The sequence below is a fragment of the Martes martes genome, assembly GCF_963455335.1.
Source record: "Martes martes genome assembly, chromosome: 10".
Taxonomy (NCBI): Eukaryota; Metazoa; Chordata; class Mammalia; order Carnivora; family Mustelidae; genus Martes; species Martes martes.
In genome coordinates this window covers 91934963-91959035 of record NC_137898.1, presented here as the reverse complement: position 1 = coordinate 91959035, position 24073 = coordinate 91934963, and the positions used below count along the sequence as shown (strand labels likewise).

The 24073-nt window shown below is 43.8% G+C and overlaps 1 protein-coding gene across 1 annotated transcript in view; it reads left to right on the top strand.

Moving 5' to 3' along the window:
* Positions 1-24073, top strand: part of BARX2 (BARX homeobox 2) — a 71752-nt gene that overhangs the window by 33436 nt on the left and 14243 nt on the right. Inside the window, exon 2 of the mRNA XM_080816691.1 lies at positions 23088-23388. Within this exon, the coding sequence (XP_080672817.1) occupies positions 23088-23388 (301 nt within the window). The remainder of the gene's footprint in view (positions 1-23087; positions 23389-24073) is intronic.

The following is a 24073-nucleotide window of genomic DNA, read 5'->3' as shown; positions in this document are numbered from 1 at the left end:
AGCAAAGTGGATTTTTTGTGCATTGACTAAGTAGCGGGTTAGGTTGATTAACTGTGTGATTATTGCAAAGGTAACTTGGAGACCAGTCCCATTCGTCACGGGTTTTGACTGCCATTTCGTGGAATTTACCTTTATCTTCTGCACACTGGAGACTCTTTGAAGGTTTTTGGGGGAAGGGGTGTAGTGATGAAAAGTTGTTTTCGGGAAAAGCTTCAAGCCTGAAGACAGGAACACCAATTAAAAAGATGTGTCAGTGGTCACTGCAGGAAGCCTAAACAGAGTCAGTCAGTGGGATGGGAAAGGGTGGGAACGGTGTGGGACACTTTGGAGAAGGATGGCCCTTTCTTCTGTCCAGAGATGGCGGGGTATGTGAGATGGGACAAGAATTACCTCAGGGGTAATTTTGGGGTGGTGTTAGTTTGAATTTCCTTACATGAGTAAGGTAGAGAGATTTTGGAGTAAAAAGTGTGCTTTTTTGTGTGAATATTAAGAGAAAGACAAGGGGTGATTTTTTTCTGAAATTAAGCTCTGAGAGTGCTAGGATTGTGAGGATAGTATGACCTTTGACCCAGTTCAGTTCTGGCAGTTATTTAATTTAGGCCTTGTGACTAAGCCACTTTATCTGGCTTCTCGAAGAGCTTCTGAGACAAAGGAATTACAAGGAGAACCATCTTTGATTCTAATGGAGGGCTCTGGCAATATTTCTCAGCTCACCCATCAACCTCCTTTCTCATTCCCCTGCTGTCTTCTCTTGAGTATTAATTACAGCTACTAGGGACTGATCAGTCTTTAATGACCAGAGACCTTTCTCCACTGAATGAGATCTCCAGCTCTGGGATGGGAAGCTGCCAGAGATCCTTCTCGTAGGCCTCCTTAATGCTCTCTTGATACCTGTATTCTCAAATCCTATGTTAGCTCTCTGTGGGAATATCAGTGCTAGGAAGACGGGAGTGAATTCGAGTCAGTTTGTAGCTCTCTTGTGATCTTTGTCACGCATTGGCTTAAGAAAGACCCAGGGCCTCAGCTGCACGTATCCTAGGTATGTGAAAATACTAACTGAGCTAGGTGTGAGAAATTCAGATGCGTCATTACTAATGATTATCGTAAGGGCGAGAGAGTTTAGGCCAAAAATAATTAGGGTGAACAATAGAGCTGTCAATAGAGCTCCCAAATAATGAGATAGCAATTAATGAATGGACTCATTGTTCTTCTTGGCTCCAGGGCATTAAGTATTTCATTTCAAGTCACGGTAAGTAGTACAATTCATTTATACCTTTGTTTAAAATGGTCAGTTTAATGTTAATTGATTTTACTTTTATTTATAATTTAATATCCAATCTCAATTTAAAAATAAGATGATTCCCCTCACCTCAACCTCATTATAAACCTATGAGCAAGTGTGGCTTTGGTGATCTCAGTTCATTCCCTATGATAGGCCTCATAATTAGGCTCTTAGTAAGTGTTTTGATGGTATTAATCATGACAATCATGAGTTTTAAGTGTCCTGGTGTTGCCTACTAAGGCAAGACTCTCAGATGTTTTCCATGACATCATTATGTGGGGTTAGGCCGGCCAGTTCTCCTCATGGCCCTTTTCTTTCCCCTTTTAGGTCCAGAAGCATCAGGAGAAGACTTTCACCTCATTATTATTATTATTACCTATTATTTTATTTATTTATTTATTTGTTTGTTTGTTTGTTTATTTATTTATTTTTTTATTTTTAAACAAAGCCTGCAGCATATCGTGGGAAATACCTTCACGTAACTATTGCACACAGCAAGCTTTCCTTCCTACTTCTGTCCAGAGATTTTGGCTAAGCAACAGCAGTTGCCCTGCTGAACCCATTTATTACAATATGTATATTAAATGCATCAACCATCACCTTCAGCACCTCTCTCTTTTCCTCAGAGAAGACCAAATGTTTACAAATCATTTCCCAGATCATGGAGCATTCAATCTTGGAACCTCTTTTTCCTTTTTTAAAGATTTTATTTCTTTATTAAGAGAGAGAGAGAAAACAAGCAGTGTGGAGGGGCAGAGGGAGAGGGAGAAGCAAGCATCAGGAGCCCAATGCGGAACTCGATCCCCAGACCCTGAGACCATGACCTGAGCTGAAGGCAGACGCTTAACTGACTGAGCTACCCAGGCGCCCCAAAGTTTGGATAGCTAAGCTCTTGACTCTTTCTTTGACCTGGGACCTTTTGACTCTTTCTTAGAACTAAATCACTCAAAAAATCATAAGCTGAGGAATGAGAGTATCCTTTGCACAGGATGTGTTAAAACATTCATCAAGATTTGGTATAACAAACTCCTCTCCTCCTACTCCAACTTTCCCTTCTACCCTTCCTCCTGAAAAACAAGTAGTGACCCTACATGTTTTCGAAGTGAACAGATGGCCTAACATAACGTCCCCCCAATGTCCCTGGATCTCCCATGATACTGTTTCTTGAGACTTCTTTTTTGGGGGTCGGGTGTCACCTGGGCCTTTAGTTCCCTTTTCAGAGTCCGTGTCCAGAAAGACCCATTTGGTTGCAGAGCTGTGGATTTCTTAAGACTCTCCTGCCCTTCACTTTATCTGCCTCTCGTATGGGAAAGATTGAATTAGACGGGCCGGCTGTTCTCTCTGTGGGCCTTCCCGTGGTCTGCAGGTGTGTCCGCGACCAGGGGCTGGTACAGAAGATGAGGTTGAATGTGCTTTTTATTTTTAAATCTCACTCTGTGTCCCTGTGAGTTCTGCTGCTTCATTTCTCAGTGTTTGGGAATCAGACCAGTGTCTTGGTCCTAGATTGTTTACCGAGCCTTGACAGCTGGGTGATGCTCAGTGGTTGTTGTGGAGAGAGTAGCGTGTGGCTAGAGGTGGAGGTGGGCATGTTGTTGAAAAAGACTAGCAAGGGGCGCCTGGGTGGCTCAGTGGGTTAAGCCTCTGCCTTGGGCTCAAGTCATGATCTCAGGGTCCTGGGATTGAGTCCCGCATCGGGCTCTCTGCTCAGTGGGGAGCCTGCTTCCCCCTCTCTCTCTGCCTACTTGTGATCTCTCTCAAATAAATAAATAAAATCTTAAAAATAAAAAGAAAGACTAGCAAATGTTAGTGTGTTGAGAAGGAGGAGGAGCAGTGCCAGGGAATGGAGACGTCTGGCAGGACATTCTTTTCCTACAGAAACTTTCTCAGAGACGGCTCAGGGGAAAGGAGTTGGCTCAGTGTTTCTGACTGATTGTCTTTGAATAATGTGCAAAGACGTGAAGCTAAGGGTTGTGCAGAGCCTTGCTAGTTAAGAACAAGCAGAAACTGCAGAGTCCATCAGCTGTACTCGGAGTTGGTATATCGGGACCAATCATTTCCCCCTTGAACTGTGACCAGCCAGAAATCTTCATCAGTAGGTGAGTGGGTTAACAAGTTGTCACCACTAGTTTGCATTTAATTACTGCATAAAAAAAGCGACGACTTGAACCTGACTCTCATAACTTCATTATAGGCCTAAAAATGTAAAAGATCAACTATGGTTTCTTCCTCTCCTCTGCGAATGGATGGTTTCTATTCAGATGTTGGTATGGTATAATTTGATTGCTGCCTGAGGCTACTTTTGGAGACTTTGGGAGTGTCCTGGGAGTCTGTCTGTCCAATGGTTTTATTTGTATGTGGCACTCCTGCCTTCTGCCAGTCCTTCTCCAAGTGGTGGGGTCGTAATGTGGACATAGCTGGATCAGAGAGGAACACCCCGGTGTCCTGAGTCACTCTCTGCCCCATCCCCCAAGGCAGGGAAGGCACTGACCCCAGAGTAGCTCTCATCTCATGCTGTCAGCTGTGTGATGGCAGAGGGAAGGCAGACTCTGGCCCGAAAAGGCCTGAATGGGCAGCTGGATGGAGAGCCGGTGGAGTTGGGTCAGGGAAGACAATCATGGCCCAATTCAAGGAGCACAAGTTGGCAGGGCACATTTGGGGGCCTGAGAGTTGCTCTTGTCAAAAATCCTCTTTTTTGTGCTGCATCTGAAGAGCAGAGAGGAATACACATCACAGGTGTTAGGGGGACCAGGGCCTGTGGCAGAACCAAGTCATATCTGCATTGGTGGTTATACTTGGCGTGGGAAGTGGGTTCTGTAGTGTTGACAACAAGAAGGGAGATATTCTAGGAAAGACTGTGTTAGCCCAGAAGTCCCTGTCATAAGATAAGTATAGCTCACGTTTGTATTGCCCCTTTGGCTGAGAATAGTACCTAGAAAGTGAAATATGCTGACCATGGCATTAACATTTCTGATTACGTTTCAAAACCGTATCCTAACGTCCATCTTATTCAGTGGACCCAAGGCATCCTAAAATTTAACCACATGTACTTATTTTAAAAATCCATCCCTTTGACGTAAATCTTGGCACAATTCTACGCTGCAATTTATTGACCTTATTTTTTTTCTGTCGACAGAATGACCATTTTTTAGCCTATAGTCCTGGGCTCAGAATCTAATGATGAAAGGGAGCATTTGTTTTTCCCCTTACTTTTCTCCAGCATTTGCTAACGTGTTACTAGCGGAAGGGAAATGTATTTGAGTAATTAAGGGAAACCCAAAGCAATGTTGATACATATCTCTGTGAATAATGGTTGCAAGTTCTATAAAAAATGCCTCTCTACCTCTCACAGGGTCAATGGGGAAAAGGCTCATGGAAAATGAGAAAGTACCTGGGCATCTAGCTACAGATCTGAATTCTTTGCCCATGTGTATGGGTCGGCTCACTTCTTACGTCTTGGTAATAGGGCCATTATTTCTGTGTTAGATGGATTTCAGAATGTCATATGTTGTTTCAACCCAGGCTGCTCCCCAGGAAACACGACTGTTTGTTCTCTTTTCTGGCCTGGGCTAAAACGGTGGTGCCATCTTTCTTCCAAGCAGAGTGTCTCCAAATAGGAACCCCTTTATCTTGCAGAAATCTGTGAACTTCACTGGTTATTCTGTATGTGGGAATATACTTTTTTTGGTGTCTATATTTCTGTAGATTTAAATTTTATACATTGAAACATGTTGCTTCCTCCTGGGAAAGAATTAATGTGATTTAAGAAGAATTCAAAATATCTCCTTGCCTGCTTTTTTCTTTTGGGAGTTGGGCACCCCGTCATGAAAATTATGGAGGCCTTCAGATAAGGATAGACTCTGCTCAGGCAGTATGAGCCAACACCAGTGCATAACTCATAAGCAACCCCTGAAAGAAGCAGAAGGCTTTAGCTATGTCTGCATGTACACTGATTACCTGGAACACTAGAAATATCAGAAGGGAAGTTCCCTGGTAAATGTATTTTAGAATTTTCGAAGGTAGTGTGGTATAATTAAAAGAACATGGCCATGAATCAGACAGATATCTGTTCAGATTCCAGATATGTGCCCACATCACTGGTAATATTTGCTCAGACTTAGAGATAGGTATGCACAGAGTCTAGCCCAGGATTGTGCTCGATACGCTTTCCCTCTTTTGTCCCCTCTGTCTGCCCATTGCCTTCAGATATGGGTAGAATTTAAGAGGCATGAGACTAATGCGGTGTTTTGTTGAGGGAGCCTCTCTTCTTTTAGAGATTGACCCCTCCTCCTGTCCTTAACACAGGGTGAATTATTATTATGATTTTTTTTAAGTGAGCAAATCAATGCCAGTGTTGTAGGCCATCAAGTTGTAATACATAAATCAGAGGTCTGTCCTTGCATTCCTCCGCTCTTCCTAAACGTGTATTTGCCTGATTTAGGAGAAATTTCTAAGCAGAAGTCTTTCAATGGTTTGTGACATATCAGATTGTTAGCTGTTCATCTCTAAAACACTTAAGCTAAGGAAACTTAAAAATGGACCACATGATTACAGCCACTGTGGAAAACAGTATGGAGGGTATCTCAAGAAATGAAAAAAAGGACTGCCATAGAATCCAGCAGTCCCACTTCTGGGTTTACATCCAGAGGAAATAAAATCATTTTTGCAAAGAGATTTCTGCATTATTATGTTTATTGCACCATTATTCACACTAGCTGTAACATGGAAACAACCCAAGTGTCCATTGGTAGTTGAGTGGATAAAGAAAATGTAGTGTATACATATAATGGAGTATTATTCAGCCTGAAAAAAATCTTGCCATCTGTGACAACATAGATGAACCTGGAGGACATTATGTGGAGTGAAATAAGACATAGAAAGAGAAATACTACATGGTCTCACTCGTGTGTGCAGTCTAGAAACTTCTAGAAACAGAGAAGAAAAGAGTTACAGAGAGCTGGTGGTTGGAGAAAGTGGGACAATGTTGGTCAGAGAGAACAAACATCCATTTATGGGACAGATATGTTCTGGAGACCTAAAGCACAGCAGGCGGTGACCATAGTTAATAATAATGTATCATATCCTTGAAATTTGCCAAGTGTGTTCTTGCCACACACACAAAAGGCAGTTATGTGAGCTGATGGCTATGTTAATTAAGTTGATTGTGATAATCATTTCACAATGTGTACCTATATCAAATCATCACATTGTATACTTCATATGTATATATAATTTTTATTTCTCAATTATGCTTCAGTATATCTGGGGGTGGGGGGAAAGGAAATTGCAAAGGCCCAGAAACTTCCAAAGTGGTATTTACCATGGCCTCTCATTATTAAAATCACAGTGTTTGTAACACTGGGTTTCAGAATCAGTTAATGATTTAAAAAAAAAAAACACCACACGAAGGAAGAAAAGAAATGTCTGGGGGCCAGCCACTACTGCTCCCGCCTAGAAAGGCAATATGTGACATAAACAGAACACTTGTGCTTCCCTCTAGGGGTTTGAGCTCCGGTCCTAGTTCAGACATCAACTTTCTGTGCCAGTTTGTCAAATACCATCTGCCTCATACATCAAAGGCCGGGCTAGAAAAAGTAATGTCTGTGTTGTGTTACTCACTGTGTCATTAGCTATAAATCACATAGCCTCAAAGTCTTAATTGTACACGGTTAGACTGAATGCAAAGATAGTCTTTGGCCTTGAGCAGTTATAATCTGGATCACTTGTGGGGATATCAGATGAGTACACAATTCATCACTTCCTTGTGAACAGAAATGTGGTGATGCTGGAGAAGTTTACCTGCATGCAGTAACACTCTCGTTTTCTCAGCACACTTGCTTAATTCAGCTAATATGTATTCAGTGGGTGTCCTGGCAAAGTAGGGGAAGTACAGCATGGGAAATAGAAATCTAAGGCAAAAACTGTACAGTCGGGTTGAGAAGTGGAAGAGAGACACATTGGCTCTGAGTGTGATGATTGCTCATAAAATCATTGCGTCTCGGTACCAAAAGGGACCTTAAAACCCTCTAACTCCCCTGTGTACGGGTGAGGAAGATTCTGACAATGATCTCATCACGGACTAAAGTCTATATAAGCTTAATGTTGGCACTGTTGAGGGTAGAGCTGCATCTTAACCGACAGGGTTTGGCTCCACGCAGGAAAGGGGAAGGACTTCTTGCTGTAGGGAGCAACTATCCTTGGTCCCAGTCAGCCAGTTGGGTAACCGTGGTCCCCATGATTCACATTCACTGTTTTGCAGAATCTTATTACCGTTATTCCTACTATGATCCTTCGTTACTCTTGCCTTTTACTACCTACAAGAGCAAGACTCAAGCATGAGTACATACTGATACTTCTGCTGTAAAATTGTCTGACCGCTGTTTGTCTGCCACTTTACCTTACTGGCTTGCGTAGAAGAGAAAAGGAGAGGAACCCGTCCATTCCATCCAACAAGACCCTTCTGCCGAACACGGAGCTGCTCTTTCCTCCTCTCTTTCAAGGGGTGCATCTCCCCAGAGTTTGAGCCCTTTCTGCCACGTGGTTCTGTGTTCCCTGAGCTCATTCACTGTATAACCGTTAAGGAGGCACTTTCATCAGAAAACAAGGGGATTACGAGGAAGAGGGGACTCAACCACAGAAATGATATGACTGACTGTGTGACATGGAGGCAGCTGGTAGAAAATGCCCGTATGTTGCGGATCGTTATGGCAAAGGGAAATCTTCCAATCCCTGCCTATACCTGGGGGGCCTTACCAGACCCTGGTTTGTTTGAGAGCACACCGGTCTGGCAACTTGGCTTCGTGTTCCAGCAGAGAACTCTTCCCACGCCTTAGCAGCTCTTTAGGTATTCTCTGGTAAGGCCCAAGTGACATTCCATCCTGGGTTTCTTGTTTTTCTTAATTTTTTTTTTTTCTTACAGTCAGTATTTGGCAAATTTGTATACTTTTACCTGTTTCTTTTTATTCCCTATTACTCTCCGGTTAGAATCTCCACTAATCTCATCCTTCATGTCTCCATTTAAGTGACACTCTTGTGGGGGCATCCTGACCACCTATATTTGGTTAAATCCTCTTGCTGAATGCTCTTTATAGCACCCTGAATTACTGCTTTCTTAAGTGTCTGCCATCTGGCCAGAACATAAGCTGGGCAAGGACCTGGTCTGTCTTGCGTACTGTTTTATCCCCAGTTCTTGGCACAGTGTCTACGTGAGGTATTCCATAATTTGTTAAATTAAATTGAATTTTATTCTCTTTTATCCCACTTTGTTTCTATTCTTTGCAACCAAAGGCAAGCTAGAGAGAATACATTTAAACCAGGATTAGAATACACAGGGAGAAGGAGGAAATGAACTTGAATTTGGAAAATTACATTTTGGCATGAGATAGGTTCTAAGTTTGGCAAATGATTTTCCTTCTGGGTAATCTGGAGCTTGCCTCTGGACCCGCGGGGCCATTTGCAGAAAAGTAACCTCCTGTGGCTTTTTCTAGCAACTTTGCCCAGTGCCCTGGCATGAGGCACATTTTCCCAGCTTGCCTGGTAGAGATACTATGAAGATCGGTCTGGACATAGCAGAGAAGGGGGGAAAGTTTCAGAACTTGAGGCAGAAGATTTCCGAGTGAGTAAACTTACTAGAAGTTTGTCATTCTTGAAATTCTCTGGCCATTTTCATTAAGCCTGTACTCGTTCCCCTTGTGCTACTTCCTCCTTAGGCAAGTGTGTCTTGCTCGTTGTTGCTTTTTCCTTTTCCATGCTCATCAACAGAGTCATACCCCAGGACCCAGTCCTTGATCCTCTGTTGTTTGTAAGTGTTTCTTTCTAGGAGATGGATTTGACTTTCAGCCCTTCAACTCTGGTTCTTGGGACAATCTCCATATCTGTCTCTGAGTGCTTCTGGGCAGAACCATCTGTTATTGTCCCCCCCTGTTAGGTATCATCACTTGACATCTAATTGTCACCACAAACAAAGAAGCCTCTGTAAGCCTTGTCTTTTCTACCAGGACATTCTCACCTGGCAAGGGTGCCACATTTCCATCACGGACCACTCGAGTCTTTAAGTCTCCCTGTGCCTTGCCTGTGTCTGCACCTACCTCCTACCCCAGCCTTGTGGTTTTCCAGATCCCATTGGTTTTTCTTTGACAGTGGCTCTGGCATCCATTCCCTCCTTTCTCCCCACAACCCAGCTCCTCTTTTTGTGCCAAGGCCCTGTAGTCTCTAGAATCCAGCCATCTGTCCTGAATTCCTAGGGTTCTTATGGTGCCCAGCATTGCCACATTCTTCTTTGTTTTCCTGTTTGTTTGGTTTTTTAAATTTTAGTGTCTCATTTTCCCAATGAGTAATTAGCTTCTTGAGAGCAGAGATGAGGAATGCTTTGTCTTCCTGTCTCTAGCAGTTGGCATAGAGCTGTGTCGCTGTGGGTCAAGTTCACTGATGACAGTGACGGTGTATGAGAGGACTCCTCTTGGTCAGCTTTGTGTAGACTGCACCCGTTGGACACCAGGACCTTAACAAGAAATGGCAAAGCACAAGATATGAAGCAGGGGCAGGGATTAGGTTAGCCCAAGAGAACGGTGCTGTGACTTCAATGAATAGGGGCAACTCCAAAATATGGAACATGAGTTCCTTTTGAGCATTGGGAAAAAAAAAAAAAAATCAGTGCCTCCTTTGGTATCGTTCTTCATTGTTGGAAAAATTTTTTTTTCCTGCTCATTATCTCATGTGAACCTTCAGCAAGCTGGGAGACATATCGTATTGCCATTTTATAGGAGAGAAAACAGAAACTTGGGAATCTGGTTTGACCTGAGGCCATAGATCCCAAAGGTGGCAGAAGCACATCTCCAGCCCTGATCTTCTAGTTCCAGGTAAAAATCAGCTCAAGTAAGGACACAGAGTTAAACGCCAGGAAGATGTACTTCCCGCTCTTGTCCTAAAGAAGTTTGCATTTTCGTGAGAAGTAGAGGAGTAAACAAATTAACTCCAAGGTCTGAATTAAGTTAAGGGTGAATAAGGACACAAACACAATGGTGTGGGCGCATGGAGGTAGGAGTGATTAATTCAGTCTTTGTGCTGAGCAACAGCTGCTCTGGGAAGCTTTCCGTCAGTGAGTGGTTATGAGGTGTGGATGAAAGCAGGTGTGGGCGTCTGTAGAAAACAGAATGGCTGGGAGGAGAGAGACAGTGCCATCTCCAGTATGTTCCTTGGCAGCAGGAGCCGGGGCGTGGCAAAGGCGGAGGGTGGATGGTGACCACTTTTGGGTAGTTCAACATTCTAGGCAGGAGGGGAAGGTCCCTAAACCTTTCTGCCCCAACTGGCTTAATTGATTTCATCGAGCTCTTGGTGTAGCCTAGTGTTCATGTGGGCGGCTGCAGCTTTGATGACATTGCAGGCTGACTGTGAAAAGACTGAGCTTGTCTCTGTGCAAAGTTCAAGACTCTGGAAAGATGGCGCCACGCCGTCAGCCTACCAGCCTTGCTCCAATGTCCTCTGCTTATTTTTTGAACTTCCTACGATTTTCTAAATACTCCCCCCAAATGTGTTCTCCCTACCTCCTTTATTTTTCAACCTTTGTGAACCTTCTTAACTTTTTATTTAGCTGATGCTTATTCCAGAGTCGACAGTATGACAGTCTTGTGTGGATTTTGGAATAGGTTTATTCTGTGTGTTTTTAATTCATTTACACGTAACCCATCAAAACGCCCCCCCCTTTTAGTGAAGTAGTTAATGGCTAAGGCATTTTTTAAAAAGATTTTATTTATTTATTTGACAGACGGAGATCACAAGTAGGCAGAGAGGCAGGCAGAGAGAGAGAGAGAGAGAGAGGAGGAAACAGGTTCCCTGCAGAGCAGAGAGCCCGATGCGGGGCTCAATCCCAGGACTCTGGGATCATGATCTGAGCTGAAGGCAGAGGCTTTAACCCACTGAGCCACTCAGGTGCCCCTGGGTCAGCTTTTTGTCAGCTTTTTTTGTCAGCTTTTGAGTTGGCCTCTTTAAACATTTTCTCTTTTCGTTAGTTGTGCGAAACCATTCTAGAAACTTGGCGTGTGCCAAAGTTAAAAGGCCCCTTGGAGCGTCTTTATGATTGCTTTCATTCCTCTTCCCCTTCTTTCTCATGCTTACAGATTATCCATCTAGACACACAGTGACCGAATTGTCATGTCTGTTGACCACTTACCCTCGGCTCACCTCCTCCCTCTTTCAGCATTAGACAGGGCAAATGAATTCTAACCCCCGCATCTCCTTTCTCCACAGTTGTCAGAAACTGACTCTGGTCTGTCCCAGCTGCAGCCATCTTTGCCTCCGTCCTTCTTCCCCTTGGGAAGAGCTGAGCTTTGGGCCTCTTAAGTGTTTCTACGAAGTTTTTTTTTTTTTTTACAGGTCTGCAAAACCTGCACATGATTTCTAGAGTCTTGATAGGTTTAGGGCATGTTCCATGTCCCACCAGGTCAGCCCTCCCACCAATTTCCTTTAGACCCCTTGCTGTTGTCAGTCTCACTACACAGCTGTAAGGGCATTTGAAGACCGCCCCCCCCCCCCCCCCGCCCAAGCATGTGGTGAGGAGAAACTCGTGGACTCTGATGGGGCGGTCTTGCTTTGCATATGAAGGCACAGAGGATGAGGAGACCCATGTGCCTAGTTCCCGAGTACGTGCGGGTACATTCTGCTTTCTCCCTAAAAAAATGTTACCTGCTTTCCTTTGGCTTACCCAGAGAGCATCAGGCAACTCCCGTGAAGGCAGGAAGGGAAAGGGAGGGAATAGCCGTGAACACCCGCAGGGCACTCCACAAATGGTAACGCACTTCGTCCTCACGGAAATCTTCAGGGGCGAACTCTTACTCGCCCCGCTTCATGGAAGAGGAAATTGAAACGAGGAACATGTTGGTAACCTGTTCGAGATCACTCCACAAGTCAATGGTAGAGAGCCTCTTCTTTCCCTACCCCCGATTACCAGCCACGTGGCAGGAATGGGAGCCTATGGGAATCGCTGGGCATGGGTGATTTTACGATTTTTCCCAGGAAACTCAGCTAAGTTTATAACCCAGTTGTCCCGTGGAGTCTGTCAGGTTATCTGAGTATTTCTGCTCCGTGTCTTTGTATGTGTTGCGTTCGACCCTCTGAAGCTCTCAGCGGATATATAGGTCACACATTCCTGGAACGTAAATCAGTCAAGCAAGCAGCTTAGAGATTCTTATCCACTCAGACCTTTGGCCCTCGCCCGTGTCCACAGGAAATGTGGGTGTGGAGAGTCAGTTTGGGGACTGGTATGTTGGAAGAATGGAAGAGAAGCCCACAGGAGATGCATAGGAACAGACACTGTTCTTTGGGGATTCTGCCCTGAAGTTCAAGTCAAACTGTAGTTGGAAGGGACAGGCTTCTGCCACGAAGGAGGATTTATACGGAGGAGATGTGCCTGAACTGTGCCTCTCCTTGGCCCAGACACAGTCACATGCACGAGGTTACAGCTTCCAGAATCAGCACAGCCGGAAAATGTTCTGTTGAGCCTGCCGAATGTTCTGTATCATCCCATACACCCCGGGTTGTCCCAGGGCACACCGACCGCTGATGCGCTCAGATTTTCGAATCCAAAACCCGATTCTCAAAACAGCCAGTCACGTGGCGGGGAACCACTTGTAGGTACACAATACACACAGTTAATGTGATATCCGTCCTGCAGCAAAGCATTGGTTAGGGGGATGGGTTGAAGGAAAACAATGATTAGAAAACACATTCATTGTGGTTATGTTTACCCTCCGTTTGTCAACTAAAAAATGTGTTTGTTTAAACAATGTCCTTGGTTTAAGGCAGTCATTCCTCGGTGGCAGATAACGTGCTTGAATTTCACAAGTGTATGTAAACGATCCAGCCAAGCAGGGCAGCTGTCTTCAGTCAACATTTTCACATAGTGATAATTCTCAGGGAAAGGGAAAGACCTACTTAATACACAGCACTATACACCGTCCGCCTTCTCAGCGACTGCAGTGCCCCCTAACGAATGTGTTAATTACAAGCTTTCCCCTCCTATTTTTAAAACCTACATTGGGTTTTTAGCCAAAATATAAGAATGTGGCTGGACAATCACACAGTACTTTTGGGGGAATATGAAATGGGAGTTGCCAGTGCTTTGAGACATTAAAGCTCGGGGCTGGCGTTGTTTTGTTGGCAGTTGGGTCGTATGGTAAAGCAAGAAAAGACAGCAAAGAGCTGGCTGAAATGTTTTTTATCTCACTTTTCTGCTCCCCGTGGGTTTGCCTTTTGGGAGACTCAGTGCTCCAGAGCATGCACATTTCCTACCTTGACTTCTGGTGCAGCCAAGCTCCTTCCTTCCAAGGATGCACAACTCAATACATTGGCCCACTGCGGTCCTATACTGACAAGGGAGGTCCTCCTGAAACCCCCAAATGTGTATGCTCATCCCGGCGGCCCTGTGTGGGCCTCCAACATTACGCGGTGCTCCCAGCCAGCGAGTGGAGTGCAGCTTTGTCCTTGGACTTGACTCAGAGGTCAGGTCAGGATGCCTGCAGCTATAGGTTTCTATAAAGGACAGTGCCTTAGATCACTGTCATTCCTCAGAACTTTGTGTTTTTCTTCTTTAGGTAAGCTCTACGCCCAACATGGGGCTTGAACTAATGACCCTGAGATCAAGAGTCATATGCTCTACTGATTGAGCCCACCAGGTTCCCCTGTTTGCTTTGTTTTTGATGAAGGTTTTTTTCTGGGTTTAAGCGTCAGAACCAAATGGCGTAAATGTCCAAAAGCCATTTATCTGTTGTCTGAATGTAGTCAACACACAATGTTTTGTTAGTTTCAGGTGTACAACATTGTGATTTGACAAGGTTGCACATTATACTGTGTTCACCACAAGGAGAACCACCCTCTGTCCCCATACATAGCTATTATGATATCATTGACTCTCTTCCCTTTGATCCCATGACTTATTCATTCCATAACTAGAAGCCTCTACCTCCCACTCTCCTGCACCCATTCTGTCCATTCCCCAAACCCCCACCCCTCTGGCCACCCTTGGTTTGTTCTATTTCTAGGTCTTATTCTGCTTTTTATTAAATTTTTTTTAGATTTTACTCATGAATGTAGTCGTGTGGATTTTTTTTTCTCAGTCCGATTTATTTCACTTAACATAATCCTCTTTAGGTTCATCTGTGTTGTCTCAAAAAGCATGATCAAATCCTTTTTAATGGCTGCATAATATTCCATTATGTATATGTATTTATATAGCCCACATCTTCCTTATCCACTCATTTATTGATGGACACTTAGGTTGCTTCCATATGTTGGCTGTTTTAAATAATGCTACAGTAAATATAGGGTGATATGTACCTTTTTGAATTGATATTTTATACCTAGTAGTGGAATTACTAGATCATATGGCATTTCTATTTTTAATTTTTGGAGGAGCCTCCATACTACTTTTACAATGGCTGTGCCAATTTGCATTCCCATCAGTGGTGTATGAGTGTTCCTCCAAAAGCCATTTTTAAATAACAGCAATTGCTTCCAACCTACTAGAGGGTAGGATCCTCAAAAGAACAGTTTTCTGTGAATTGATCTATAAGGTTAGATAATTTGAACCAAAACTTTAGTGGGATTTGGTTTTTTTAGAGACTAAAAAGTTGGTGCTAAAATTCAGCTGGAAAAATAAAGTAATGACAATAGCCAAGAAAATTCTGTTAAAAAAGAATAGAGAAGGGGACTTGTTCTCCCAGATAACAAAACTCCCTTTAAAAACCACAATAATTGGGGCGCCTGGGTGGCTCAGTCAGTTAAGCGGCTGCCTTTGGCTCAGGTCATGATCTCGGGGTCCTGGGGTCGAGCCCCGCACCAGGCTCCCTGCTCAGCGGGAAGCCTGCTTCTCCCTCTTCCTCTGCCTTCTGCTCTGCCTACTTTGTACTCTCTATCTCTCTGTCAAATAAATACAACTTTAAAAAAAATAAAAAATAAATAAAACCCACGATAATTAAAGTGGAGTGGTCAGCTTGTATATTAGTTCAGTAGGTTAGAAGAGTCCAGTACATCATATAACTTAATTATTTTTAGGGCCCCATATGACCCAGTGTATGTACAGAATCATATTCAAAGACAATAAAAATCTGGCCACAGAAGCCTGGAGCATGAAGTTCTTTAGATCTTCTGAAAGGGTATATTCATGGATTATACACAGTATACACCCTAAACGGTTTTCAGAAATCTTCTCTAATAGCCATTCCTCTCCCCAAAGTTGCAGACTCACTGCAGTCTCTAGAAATGTACCCATTTCTCTGATTTCCTTACCCTTGTCTCCCCATCTCCCATCCTTCCCTCCCACCCACTACCGTCATGTAGCAGTGGGTGATCGCCTCCCCAGAGGCCCTTGGGGGAAGGGTAGTGCTGCTTTTCTCGAGAGCAGGAGAGTCTCAGAACTCTGGTGACTAGAAGTCCCTAGCAGACTCCCAGAATTCCCAGAATGAACAAAAATTCCCAATCTCATTTCTTTGGGAACTTAGTGAATCTTAAAGGTAGCATTTGAAGTCACTGGACTGGTCAGTAGGTAGTGTTAACATTGTTGGCTACCCCTTTAGAGGAAAAAAGTGACACATTTATACTTCCCCAAATGAACACTTGGGAACTACGGGCCTCAAGAGATTAGATTTCGAGCATCTGTACGTTTGTGCTAATACATGGGGATAGTGACAGAAGTTTAGCTCTAAGGCCTAGGGTTGACAGTGGTGAGAGGAGACTTCGACTTTATATAGTTCCGAATTGTTTCAAATTTCTTTTATAACAGATTGTGTTACTTTTATAATAAAAATGAAAGAGCATTTTCATTGTCTTTGGGTAAATGCCTGGTAATGGAATTATTGGGTTGTATATGGGTAGTTCTATTTTTAATTTTGGGGGGGACTCTCCATCGTGTTTTCCACAGTGGCTGTGTGGGTTGACACCTCCAGCAGTAGTGCACGAGGGTTCCCTTTTTCCACATCCTTGCCACCGCTTGTTATTTCTTGTCTTTTTGCTTCTAGCATTTCCTTGTTAAAAGAAGATGTGGCATATATATACACACAGATGCAGACAGACAGACAGACACACAATGGAGTATTACTCAGCCTTAAAAAAGAGTGGGATCTTGCCATTCGAGACAGCATGGATGGACCTAGAGGGTATTCCTCTAAGTGAAATAAGTCAGAATGAGAAAGACAAACACCATCTAGTTGCACTTATATGTTGAACCAAAAAAAAAAAAAAAAAAAAAAAAAGGAAAGAAAAATCCTAAAGCAAGTGTGCAAACAAACAAATTGCAGAATCAGATCTATAAATACAAAGAACAAGCCTTTGGTTGCCAGAGGGGAGAGTATGGGAGGTACAGGTTTCTAGTTATGGAAGGAATAAGTCGTGGGAATAAAAGGCACAGAATAGGGAATACAGTCAATGGAACTGTCATAGCATTGCACGGTGACAACACTACAAGCTAGCATAATGTATAAACATGTTGAATCACCGTGTTGTATGCATGAAACTCATGTAACAGTGCTCAAATTAAAAAAATTTTTAAAAAAGTGTTTAAGCCCCCCAAAACAAAATAGCGATCAAAGTACTTATTTACCTTTTGGGGGGGTTAAATTAATTTTTACCTTATATTCAGTAAATTTCACTATTTTAGGGTATGCTTACAAGTTCTGACAAATGCATCAGATTGTCTAACCCAGAACCACAGTCAAGATACAAACCAGCCTCGTCACCAGATGGTAGCCACACTTGTGGTGAGTGTAGTGTAAGGTGAAAAGTAGCCCAATCACTCTGTTGTACACCTGAAACTAATGTCACATTGTATGTCAACTGCACTTCAATAATAATAATATAAAAAAAACCCAGGCTTGTCACCCCCAATTGTCTTGTATTGCCTCCTTATAGTCAAAGTCTTCCTGTACCCTTAATCTCTGGAAACCACTGATTTCTAGGTGTCTTCTCCATCTCGAGTTTTGCCTTCTCCAGAATGTCTTGTAAATGGATTTCTATAGCTTTGGAGTCTGGCTTCCTTCACTTAGCGTAATGCATTTGAAATTCATCCTTGATGCTGTGTGTATCATCGCTTTGTTCCCTTATTATTCCTGAATAGTATTCCGTGATTCTGTTGGATGGCTGTCCCACAGTTTGTCCCTCCGTCCCAGTGGCGGGCTGTTGGATTGTTTTATTTCTGATAATGACTAATAATGCCACTATAAACATTTGGATCTAGGCTTTTATGTGAGGGGAGGGGCAGAGGGAGAGAGAGAGAATCCGAAGCAGATTCCACACTGAGTGTGGAGCCCCAACCGGGGCTTGATCCCAGGACCCTGAGATCATGACCTGAGCCCACATCAAAAGCTGGCTGCTTAACTGACTGAGTCACCCAGTTGCCCTTTGTTGTAGTTTTAATATACATTTCCTTCATGCCTAATCATGCTAAGCAGCTTTCCATGTACTTACATACTGTCTGTGTATCCACTTTGGTGAAGTATCTGCTTAAAATCTTTGTTCAGGGAAGCTGGGTGGCTCAGTCAGTTCAGCATCTGCCTTTGGCTCAGGTCATGATCCCAAGATCCTGGGATCGAGTCCCACACTGGGCTCCTTGCTTGGTGGAGAGCCTGCTGCTCCTCCTGCTTGTGCTTTCCCTTTCTCTCTCCGACAAATAAATAAATAAATAGAATCTTTTTTAAAAAAAAAAAGTGTTCATTTTCTTATGGAGTGATTTTTTAAATTGCTAAACTTTGAGAATTTTTTTTTTTTTTAGTTTATTCTGGATACAAATCATTTGTCAGGTGTGTGATTTGCAAATATTTTCTCCCAGTCTGTAGCTTATATTTCTGTTTTCTTGGTAGTATCTTCTGCCAAGTAAAAGTTGTTATTTTTGATGGAGACCAGCTTTTGACCTTTTTCCTTACTGTGACATTCTTTGGGTGTCATAGCTAAGAACTCCTTGCCTAACCCAAAGTCACAAAGATTTTTCTCCTATGTTTTCTTCTAAAAGTTTTACAAGTTTGTATTTACTTGAATCTATGATCCATTTTCAGTTGATTTTTAAAGTAAGTTATGAGCTCTAGGTTACTTTTTTTTTTCTTTTTTTGCATATGGATATCCAATCATTTCAGGACCACTTGTTAAAGACCATCTTTTCTCCACATTATACAGTTTTTATTTTAAAAGAAAGAATGTGATTCTGTCTAGCATGAGAACTCAAACATCTTCTATCATGAAAGGAGAAAATTCATTAGACCCACCGGCTCAGGGGCAGCTGAGAGAGAGTCCCCTTTGCTCGAGAACACACAATATTTGTTTTACTAGCAGTGTCATAAAACCAAACATAATTTATACCATTGCTGGGATTTCTAGGTTGTTAAGGGTTTTTGTTTGTTTGGCCCAGCTTTTAGAAGAAATTTTAACCATTTATGGGCATGAAAATTCTTTTTTGACAAATTGGATGTATACTAAAACTTAACAATGAGAACAAAACTGAAGTTTGTTTAGTCTAACTTTTTTCTTTTTTTGAATTAGAAAAATAATACATACTTATCGTAAAATCTAAATACCCTTGAATAATACAAATTTCAACTGCATGGTCCACTTAGCTACAGATTTTTTTCAATAAATAGAGTACAATACTGCAAATGTATTTCCTTTTTCTTACAGTTTTCTTAATAACATTTCTTTTCTCTAGCTTACTTCACTGTAAGAATACAGTATACTGAAATACAATACCATAAAAAATATGTGTTCACTGTTTATCAGTAAGGCCCCTGATCACTGGCAAGCTATTAGCAGTTACGTTTTTGGAGAGTCAGAATTTATACATGGATTTTCAACTGCCGTGTCGGTGCCCTAACTCCCCATTGTCAAAGGTCAGTTGTACTGCAGAAGAATCATCTAGAAATTGGGATACATGGCATAGCGGTTTCCTATTGCTTCTCGGTTCCCTTTCCTTGGTCCTTTTGATGGGCTTCTCTCCCTTTTCATGACCTCAGATGTTGGCGTACCCCGGGGCTCCATCTTTGGATCTCTTTATTTCTTTATTTTACTAGCTCTCTAGGTGGTGTTGTTTAATCCTGTGGTTCTACGCACCACATGTGCTCCCAGGAGTCAAGGCTGTGTCTCCAGCCTAAGCTCTTCTCCGAACTCCAGACTAGTACGGGTAGCTGCCTCTTCAGAACATCAACCGCGTGTGACAGCAGCTTGTCTGACACAGAAATCTTGGGGCACCTGGGTGACTCAGTCGGTCAAGTGTCTGCCTTTGGCTCAGGTCATGATCCCAGGGTCCTGGAATCAAGTCCCATGTTGGGCTCCTTCCTCAGCGGGGAGCCTGCTTCTCCCTCTGCCCCTCCCTCTCCTTGTGCTCTCTCGAGCTCTCTCTCCAAATAAATAAGTAAAATCCTTAAAAAATAAAAAATAAAACAGAAATCTTGGTCTCTTCTTTGCCCTGTCTTTCCCTCCTTAGCAAATGGCACCGTCATTCCTGTATATGCCAAGGCCAGAAACCCAGACCTGAGATGGCAGCTCTCAGTAGCTTGGACATGACGCTCAGCATCCTGTAGGCTCTTCCACCCGTCACTGTAAAGCACACGCTGAGCGGACCCCCGTCTCACTATGCAGCTGCTCCCTGTCTGGCTCCCGCCGCCGCAGTGGTGCCTGGTCTAGAAGGTGGCCTTGCCTCCCAGCTTACTTCTCTGCTTCCAGACTCACGGCTGCAGTCAGGCCCCCGCACGGCAGCCATGGGGTTCTCCAGGACAGAAAGCACATCATGTCCTTCTCCAGCTCGGATCTCGCTAAGGCTTTTATCACATTCTGAAGAAAATCTTTGCCCTGGCCTTCAAGACCGTATGTGATCTGGCTACCGCCTATTTCTCCAAATTTTTATTTCCTGGAAACTTTATTTCCCCCTCCCCCCGCCCCCACATTGTTCACTCTGCCTTTTTGCTACTCTTTGAACACAAGCCCATCCCCACTTTAGGGCTTTGCTGGAGCTGGTTCTCTGCCCCTGGGGTGCCCTTCCCAATGTTCTCCTCTCCACTGAGTCACCCATTTGCTAGAACTGTTATCTGTTCCTTGCCTCGCCTCCCCTCTTGGAAATACCGGTCCCCTCCTTCCCTCCCCCATCTTCACAGTCTGCTGTGTTTTTCTTCACAGAATTTATCACTACCTGGCATCATATATTTGTTTGTTGTCTACCTTTCCGACTGAAATGTAAGCTTTCTGAAGGTGGGACTTGATGTGGGTCACAGCTCTATCCCCAGCTTCTAGAACAGAGTAAAGCCCATAGTAGATGCTCAGTAAACATTGATGGCAGGATTAAATACAGGATTAGCGTCATACATGTACACTACTTTTCGCCCTACTTCACTCCCACGCCTTCTCTGGAGCTAATCACTGTTAATAGCTTGGTGACTAACTTCCTGGGCTTAAAAACAATGCATTTATGAATGCAGACACACATCCAGTTTTTTTTTTTTAATGGAATGCAAACTGTTCCATACCTTTATTTTCACTCAGTAATTTACTTTAGAATTTTTTCCATTTTAGTTTATTTTTTCATGTAATCTATATATTTATATAGTTCTTTTTAGGGATTACATTGTAGTTCATACTATAGATATATAATTTATTTAATCATTTTCCTGTTGATATGTAGGTTGTTTTGCCTGTTTCCTTATTATAATCAAGGCTGCAGTGGATATGCTTGTCCTTAAATTTTTGTGCATATGGGAAAATTGGTCTCAAATTATAAAACCGCCTGGATCAGTACTTGAGAGGTATTGCTTAATTTGTCCTTCTAAAACACTATACTGATTTACAATCTCACCAACAATATATGAGGGCCCATTTCCCCATATTCTGGCCAACACCAGGTATTACCCCACATCCCAAATATTTTTTAATGTTGGGGGAAAAAAGTTTTACTCTCTTACAAAAGAGAAAACCTAAACTCTGGTGACTGAAAATCTTACAGGCCGGTAGATAACCAGCCACTTCCTACACTGGTAAGCTCCTAAGCTTCTGAGTTCTAAGTTAGCCTGTTTCATAAAGATAGTTCCTTTTAAAAAGAAATGTCAGAATTAAAGGAATAAAGTGATTCAAGATGAGAACTACGTTGTACTTGTAAAGAAACTTTCAGATACTGTTTTCACAAGAAGACATATTTCATAATGTGTCCTGGGAGATCCAAAACCACAGGCCCAGGTATCCTCATTTTCTTGCTGTAATTCATTCCTGGATGATTTTTTTTTCCCCTGAGAAAGAATCCACAACACAAAACCTCAAATGTGAGCATTGGCTGGAGAGATAATAGAAGACATAGCCATTGGTGATTTACTATTTAACAAGTCTGTGGTTTGTACTGGGCCTTATGAGAAGGACTCAAAGAACAAGAGAAGTTATCTATTTTAATAACTATGACTGGGGCCCAAAACAGAAGCACAGGCATGACTACGAAGACAAATGCCAACCCAGGGGAGGGAGGTACAGCCCAAGTAGCACCTGGGTGTTTCTGTGACTTGGGTTGGTTTTAATCCAGAGCTAGTGGGATCGTTGGTTAGCTCACAGGCTTGCCTTTGCCCTGGTAGTGAGCTGCCAGGGCTGGGATGAGTCCCAAAGGGTGACCCCTGAGTCTTCTCTATCTTTCATCAGGTGTCAAGATGGGTTTGGGATGAGAGGCACTTTTATGGCATCAGTATATTAGGGTTTGAAGAATTCCTTAAAATTACCTACTTTTACTCACTATATGGATGGCAAGACTGAGGCCCAGTGAGATAAAATGACTTAGATGGGTAAGGATCATGACGTTTTAAGCACGATCCTATTGAATAATGAAAAAGAAGAGCTCTTGTACTTGAACTTTAAAGACATAACAGATTCTTGGTGGAATGGTACTACTGCCTAGAAATTCCTAAGGCAGGAGTGGCACATAACTCTCCTCCATGCCACCATACACCCCCGCAAATGCCCACAGCAGATGTCGGCAGTCAGCCCCAGCTCTCTTTCCTCAACCAAGCCCTGACCCAGCCTGACAGTCCTCCTTCACACAGTGCTGGAGGCAGCAGGTCAGAATGGATCTGAGTTTTCATGTGAGTTAAAATCTGTTTCTGTTTGCACCTCCCCTCTGGTGATTGGTGTATCCCTGTGATTCCTGATGTGATAAGAACTCTGGACTTGAAGCCAGAAGAACGTGGTTTGACGGCTGGATTTTCTTGCTCCTGGCTCTATGATCTTGGGCAAGTCACTTAGCCTTTCACTCAGTCTTGACTCTGAAATGAAGAAGTTGAATTAAATCACCTTTAAGCTTCCTTCCAGCTCTGAAAAATATGATTCAATGTCTAGAGATCTCTCAGGAGGAATTCATAGTTGCAACTATGTATTTTTATAAAGACCCAGGGGTTTTCAGGCCGTTTGTATATTACAAAGCTATTCTGTATCCTTCCTTAGGTGTTTGTAGCTTTTTCTGACGACTTTTTAAGCTTTTTCTTGTCATCTGCTCAGACCATTGACCCTTATCTCTGAAACCAGAATTTAGGGGCTTCAAAGAGAGGAGGCGGGGAGATGCCCGCTCAAAGCCAGACGAAATGCAGGAACCTCCTCTTAGCCACGGGGAACTTGAATGTTCTCAAACCCCAGACTGAGCAATGCTCACCTGCCCCCCCCCCCAAGTTCTAGGTCCTCTTCCCCTTCTTCCATTCTACCTCCTTATGATCAGGAGGCCCCACCCATCAGACGGGCGTGGGCGGGTGGTCCTCTGAGGGCCCCCGGCTCTCTTCCACCCCGGCGCCTTTCATGACCTGGCGCCCTGTTTGTCTTCCAGGCCCCGCTTCCCTTCGGGCATACCCTCTCCTCTCCGTGATCACCCGGCAGCCCGCGGTCATCTCCCACCTGGTCCCCGCCCCCCCGGGAGCTGCCCAGGCCTTGTCCTGCCACCCGGCCTCCGAGGCCTCGTCCAACGAGGCCCCAGGGGGTGAGGCTCTCGGCAGCAGCGAGTCGGAGACGGAGCAGCCCACGCCGCGGCAGAAGAAGCCCCGCCGGAGCCGTACCATCTTCACCGAGCTGCAGCTCATGGGCCTGGAGAAGAAGTTCCAGAAGCAGAAGTACTTGTCCACCCCGGACAGGTGAGACCCCAGGGAAGGGACTGTCCACAGGGAAGGCCTTCGGGAAGGGGTGACACCTTTTGCTCTTGGGCCGGGATGGAGAGCCACAGGGACTCTTTAGAGAGAGGGGCAAGGACTGTTTTAGAGAGAGGTTCTACACAATGGCAGGAGTCTCGCCCTTGGCGCATGTTGCAGCCTGTTCGACAGCACCCAGCCCACCGGCACTCGTCATCCTTAAGCCCCAGCTGTATCCCCATATTTCACTTAACTACTCCAGCGTGAGAATCAGAGTCAAGTTTAGTGAATAGGTTGTCCAGGCTCTGAGCTGGCAAACAGGTTTGGTTTTTAAAGCCACTTACACGTAGGCTTAGCCGCAGTGGGGTTAGCTGTGGGATGGGGACCTGGGACCTTCTCGGGCTTCTCCCCACCCTTCAATTCCCAGCTGACTCAGGCTGCGGGCCTGGCCCTTGACTGGGAAGGCCTGGACGGATTTGGTTCAGGAGCTGCTAGATGTTGGGGTAGATTTGATGGACATTAAGTCAGAACCACTTGGCTAAGAGACGAGCAGGACCCAGATGCGGGTTCCTTCTTTAAACCCTTTTGAAATGCAGCTGAGGGGACTGTGACCCCTGATTGACTCAAAGACCTTCATAGCTCACCTCCTTTCTTTAATTTAGTATCTTAACTGCAGAATATGCAAGAATGT